A 7,500-nucleotide genomic window follows, 5' to 3' on the forward strand; every position below is an offset into this window, starting at 1 on the left:
CCCCCTCCCCTCCCCCCCACACCCCCCAATCCATTCCAAATATATTTCTCTTTTTTCTCTTTGAGAAATAAGGATAATAGCAATCGTTGCACCAACAGGAATACACTCACGGAATTGCACCATCACAGGAGGTGGTGTTGGAAAAGTTGCACTGATCACAATCTGCGCGCATTTCGCACAGGTTTTATATTACACATAATACATGACTATTGAACAAAAGAGCACAAACAGCCCTCATTTTAATCTGCAAAAGGGAGAAGACACTTCCATAATATATTTTGCATTATTTTTTTTCCCAAATGGGAACATGTTTGCAATCCTTTCCCCCTTTCCCCCCTCCCCCTCCCCTTTCCACCCCCCAGGTTTATTCTCCACAAATCCCCCTCTCACCCCCTGTTCATCTGTATAAACTAATTTCTCTGGTAGAAACTGCATTGAGAGATCACAGGAACACATACAACATAAAAATAAGAACATACATATAATAATAATCAAGAATGCTGCACTTTATTCCCCTTTTTTCTCCCTTTCCCTAAAAGCATCTGACAATATATATCCATATATATAGATATATATAATAGCTACAAAGTTAACAGCCAGACAAATGCAAAGGGAAATGTTTTTGCTTATGGGGAGAAGGGGGGGGGGAAGGAGAGTGTGGAAGGGAAGAGGGAGGGAGGGAGGGAGCGAGGGGGTTAGAAGGGGAAAAGCAAGTGGATGTGGAGAGGGGGATAAAAAGGGGGAGGGGGGGGGACAGACAAAAACAAGACCCCCCCTCCCTTTCCATGCTACAAAGTAGCCTTAAGCCACACTATATAACCCTTCCCGGAGGGGATACATTTCTATTTCCCACCTTTCTTTTTATTATTATTATTATTATTTCTGCTCTCTCTCTCTCTTTCTTTCTACCTATTGCACATTCCCTCCCTCCCTCCCTCCCCTCCCCTCCCCAAACAAAACCACTGCTTGCTACTCCCATTGATGGCTACATACACACATGTAAATTATATATATACATATATATAGTATATTTATAATATAATACTTAATCAACACTCATATTAAGTATTATTCTCTCTGCCTCCTGTTACTGCTGTGATCATTATTATTATTTTTTTCTTCTTCTTCTTCTTACCCGGTTTGAGTCTCGCCTCATTTTTAAATCCCCGGGTAAAAAAAAAAGTGCCTTCTTTTTTCTCTCTTTCTCTCTCTCTCTTTCTTTTCCTCTCTCTCTCTCTCTCTTTCTATCTCTCTGTGTGTTTCAGTCTCTCTCTCTCTCTCTCTCTCTCAACCACCAGCCGCGGGGTCCCGCCCCCCGCCCACTCCCATTGGCCGACTCTCCTTTGTGACGTCGCCGTCCGTCGAGGGGGGAGGGAACCCCGGCTGCGCGGCCTCCGATTGGACGAGCGCCGCTGTCAGTCAGGGCTGGAGGTGGAGGAGGAGGAGGAGGGGGGGTTCCCCCGTGCGCACGTGCTCTGCCCCGCCCCCGCATCACATACGTCACACCCCCCCCCCCCCCACCCACTCCACCACTCAGGGGATTCCCCCCCACCCCTGACCCACCCCACAGGATTACCGGGGCTTGTGGGTCACCGCCACAACAACAACAACAACCACCACCACAACAACAACAACCACCGCCACCACAACAACACCACCACCACAACAACAACAACCACCACAACAACAACAACCACCACCACCACCACCACAACAACAACAACCACCACAACAACAACCACCACCACAACAACCACAACAACAACAACAACAACAACCACCGCCACCACCACCACAACAACAACCACCACAACAACAACCACCACCACAACAACCACCACCACCACCACAACAACAACAACAACAACCACCACCACAACAACCACCACCACCACAACAACAACCACCACCACAACAACCACAACAACAACAACAACAACAACCACCACCACAACAACAACCACCACAACCACCACCACAACAACAACAACAACCACCACCGCCACCACCACCACCACAACAACCACCACCACCACAACAACAACAACAACCACCACCGCCACCACCACCACAACAACAACCACCACCACAACAACAACAACAACCACCACCACAACAACAACCACCACCACAACAACAACCACCACAACCACCACCACAACAACAACAACAACAACAACCACCACCGCCACCACCACCACAACAACAACCACCACCACAACCACCACCACAACAACAACAACAACCACCACAACAACAACAACAACAACAACCACCACCGCCACCACCACCACCACAACAACAACCACCACCACAACAACAACAACAACCACCACCACAACAACAACAACAACCACCACCACAACAACAACAACAACCACCACCACAACAACAACCACCACCACAACAACAACTACCACCACCACAACAACAACCACCACCACAACAACAACCACCACCACAACAACAACAACAACCACCACCGCCACCACAACAACCACCACCACCACAACAACAACAACCACCACCACAACAACAACAACCACAACACCACCACCACAACAACAACAACAACAACCACCACCACAACAACAACAACAACCACCACCACCACAACAACAACCACCACAACAACCACCACCACAACAACCACCACAACAACCACAACAACAACAACCACCACAACAACAACAACAATCACCACCACAACAACAACCACCACAACAACAACCACAACAACAACCACCACCACCACCACAACAACAACAACAACAATAACAACAACAACAACCACCACCACAACACACAACAACAATAACAACCTCCACAACAACAACCACAACAACAACACCACCACAACAACCACCACAACAACAACCACCACCACAACAACAACAACCACCACAACAACCACAACAACAACAACCACAACAACCACCACAACAACCACAACAACAACAACCACAACCACAACAACAACAACCACCACAACAACCACCACAACAACAACCACCACAACAACCACCACAACAACCACCACCACAACAACAACAACAACCACCACAACAACCACCAGAACAACAACCACAACCACAACAACCACACAACAACAACCACCACCACAACAACAACCACAACAACCACCACAACAACCACACACAACAACAACAACCACAACAACAACAAACCACCACCACAACAACAACCACCACCACAACAACAACAACAATAACAACCACCACAACAACAACCACAACAACAACAACCACCACAACAACCACCACAACAACAACCACCACAACAACAACAACCACCACAACAACCACCACCACAACAACAACCACAACAACCACAACAACCACCACAACAACAACAACCACAACAACCACCACAACAACCACCACAACAACAACCACCACCACAACAACAACAACCACCACAACAACCACCACCAGAACAACAACCACAACAACCACCACAACAACCACCACCACAACAACAACCACAACAACCACCACAACAACCACCACCACAACAACAACCACAACAACCACCACAACAACCACCACAACAACCACCACCACAACAACAACCACAACAACCACCACAACAACCACCACCACAACAACAACCACAACAACCACCACAACAACCACCACAACAACAACAACAACCACAACAACAACAACCACCACCACAACAACAACCACCACCACAACAACAACCACCACAACGACCACCACAACAACAACAACCACCACCACAACAACCACCACAACAACAACCACCACAACAACAACCACCACCACAACAACAACCACCACCACAACAACCACCACAACAACAACCACCACAACAACAACCACCACCACAACAACCACCACAACAACAACCACCACAACAACAACCACAACAACAACAACCACCACAACAACCACCACAACAACAACCACAACAACAACAACCACCACAACAACCACCACCACAACAACAACCACAACAACCACCACAACAACCACCACAACAACAACCACCACCACAACAACAACAACCACCACAACAACCACCACCACAACAACAACCACAACAACCACCACAACAACAACCACCACCACAACAACAACCACAACAACCACCACAACAACCACCACAACAACAACCACCACCACAACAACAACCACCACCACAACAACCACCACAACAACAACCACCACAACAACAACCACCACCACAACAACAACAACAATAACAACCACCACAACAACAACCACAACAACAACAACCACCACCACAACAACAACCACCACCACAACAACAACAACCACCACAACAACCACCACCACAACAACAACCACAACAACCACCACAACAACCACCACACAACAACCACACCACAACAACAACAACCACCACAACAACCACCACCACAACAACAACCACAACAACCACCACAACAACCACCACCACAACAACAACCACAACAACCACCACAACAACCACCACAACAACAACCACCACCACAACAACAACAACCACCACACAACCACCACACAACAACCACAACAACCACCACAACAACCACCACAACAACCACCACCACAACAACAACAACCACCACAACAACAACCACCACCACAACAACAACAACCACCACAACAACCACCACCACAACAACAACCACAACAACCACCACAACAACCACCACAACAACAACCACCACCACAACAACAACAACCACCACAACAACCACCACCACAACAACAACCACAACAACCACCACAACAACCACCACCACAACAACAACCACAACAACCACCACAACAACCACCACAACAACAACCACCACCACAACAACAACAAACACCACAACAACCACCACCACAACAACAACCACAACAACCACCACAACAACAACAACAACCACAACAACAACAACCACCACCACAACAACAACCACCACCACAACAACAACCACCACAACAACCACCACAACAACAACAACCACCACCACAACAACCACCACAACAACAACCACCACAACAACAACCACCACCACAACAACAACCACCACCACAACAACCACCACAACAACAACCACCACAACAACAACCACCACCACAACAACCACCACAACAACAACCACCACCACAACAACCACCACCACCACCACAACAACAACAACCACCACAACAACCACCACAACAACAACCACCACCACAACAACAACAACCACCACAACAACAACCACCACCACAACAACAACAACCACCACAACAACCACCACAACAACAACCACAAACAACCACAACAACAACCACCACCACAACAACAACCACAAACAACCACAACAACCACCACCACCACCACAACCACCACCACAACAACAACAACCACCACCACCACAACAACCACCACCACCACCACCACCACAACAACAACAAGATTCCATTTATAAAGCGCCTTTCACGTCAGGAGGACGTCCCAAGGCGCTGCACAGTTGGGTCATGACCCGAGCAGGGGGGAAATGGTGAGGGGAGGGAAGGGGGAGCGAGGAGGGGGGAAATGTCAGGGTGAGGGAGGAAGGGAGGGAGCGAGGAGGGGGAAGAGAGTCGAGAGGGAGCTGAAGGCTCGGTCAAAGAGAAAGGTTTTGAGACCGGCCTTGAAGGACAAACAGACAGAGTAACAATGTTTCCCCTCTCAAGACAGAGAGTAACAATGTTTCTCCTCTCAGACCGTGTGATCTTGTGGAAGTGTTTGATACACTCTCCCTCTTAAAGAGAAACTTTTTTGATACTCGTTTTGTTTGATACCTTGAGACAGAGACACCGAGAGAGAGAACCCACACTCACTGCCCGGCTCTTGTTTTATACCTTGAGATATATATATATATGTGTGTTTATATATATAGAGAGAGAGAGACAGAAAGAAATCAAAACTGAAATAGAATTGTGGAGTTAAGAGCATTTTATCTACTGATACCACACACACACACACATGTTTGGGGAATTTCTATATATATTTTCCTTTTAAACACACGCACAATACAATACAATGTTTGGACAGTCACAAATAGAATAATTCAAGTTAATTTTATTCCCTTTCCCTCACCCCCCCCCCCCCCTTTCCTCTCCTCCTTCCCACCTGCTTTCTCTTGTGGTTTCTCTTCCTCCCAAGAAAATACCTGAGATTTCTACCACGTCGCAAGTAAAGTTTTTTTTTGGGGGGTGGGGGGAAGAAGGGGTGGAAAATCTTGAGTTTCTTGTCGAATGGATCTTGTGTGTGTGAGCGAGAGTGAGAGCATTGAGTGTGTCGTGTCAGAGTGACCGAAACCTGTGAAGTTTTTTTTTATACATTTGGCATTTAAAAGTTGCATTGGTGGTGAGAAAGAGAGACCTGAATTATCCAATGGAGAGAATTATCATTAAGGCCTAATTCCTTTCCCTCTGTGTGTGTGTGTGTGTTTTTTTTGGGGGGGGGAGAGAGGGGAGAAAGAGAGGAGGAGGGGGGGGGGATAGAAGTTGTGTTCTGTATTCACATTGCAATGCTGATGCATCTTTTTTGTTTGCTGCTCAATAGATATGTGTATCACCTCTTTTGACAATATATATATATATATATGAGAGACTTGTGTGTGTGTGTGTGTGTTGGTGTGGAGAGATATGAAGCCTTGGTGTATTGAGGGGGTGGGGGGGGGGGGGAAATCCATACAGGATTCATTCATTTTAAGTACCTCCTGTTGCATAATGAATCCACCAGCTTCAGTGATTTGGTCTATTCGATTTGTGCAGTGTTTTTTTCTCTCTCTCTCTCTCTCTCTGTCTGCAACTCGTGTGATTTGTTTTAATCGAGAGAGAGAGAGAGAGAGGAGGGAGGGAGGGAGAGAGGAAGAGAGAGAGTGTGAGTGAGTGTGAGTGTGTGAGTGAGTGGCAGAGAAAGAGAGAGAGACACAGAAACATTATTCCCCCCCCCCTGTCTTGAGAGGGTGAAACATTATCACACCCACAGAGAGAGAGAGAGAGAGAGAGAGAAAGAAAGAGAGAGGGAGAGAGAGAGAGAGAGAGAGAGCATTATTACTCTGACTTGAGAGGGTGAAACATTATTGCACAGGACAGACTGAATAGAGAGAGAGAAGGAGAGAGAGAGAGGAGGAGAGAGAGGAGAGAGAGAGGGGTGAGAGAGTGATGCAAAGAGAGAGAATTTTTTTTATATATACAATTAAAAAAAAAGGAAACCACACACACATATTAAAGTTGGGAATCGGTTTGTGATTTTCCATGTTTCCAGGTTTGTGTAAATTTGTCCAAATGCATCACCCACAGCGAATGGCTGCCTTAGGGACGGACAAAGAGCTCAACGATTTGCTGGATTTCAGTGCGGTAAGAGAATTCGTTCATGGCAGGTGTTGGGAGAGAGAGAGAGAGAGAGAGAAGGAGAGAGAGAGGAGAAGAAGAAGGAGGAGGAGGAGGAGGGAGAGGAAAGAGAGAGAGAGAGAAGGGAGAC

General features: G+C 47.0%; 1 protein-coding gene across 1 annotated transcript in view; it reads left to right on the forward strand.

Annotated features, from left to right (window-relative positions):
* Nucleotides 1-7,284: 7,284 nt before the first annotated feature.
* LOC103184855 (transcription factor 4) overlaps nt 7,285-7,500 on the forward strand; it is a gene marked incomplete at its 5' end in the record, with an annotated part of 199,320 nt that continues 199,104 nt past the window's right edge. Inside the window, 1 exon segment of the mRNA XM_042335995.1 lies at nt 7,285-7,376. Within this exon segment, the coding sequence (XP_042191929.1) occupies nt 7,305-7,376 (72 nt within the window).

The sequence above is a fragment of the Callorhinchus milii genome, unplaced genomic scaffold (assembly GCF_018977255.1).
Source record: "Callorhinchus milii isolate IMCB2004 unplaced genomic scaffold, IMCB_Cmil_1.0 Scaffold1, whole genome shotgun sequence".
NCBI classification, from domain to species: Eukaryota; Metazoa; Chordata; class Chondrichthyes; order Chimaeriformes; family Callorhinchidae; genus Callorhinchus; species Callorhinchus milii.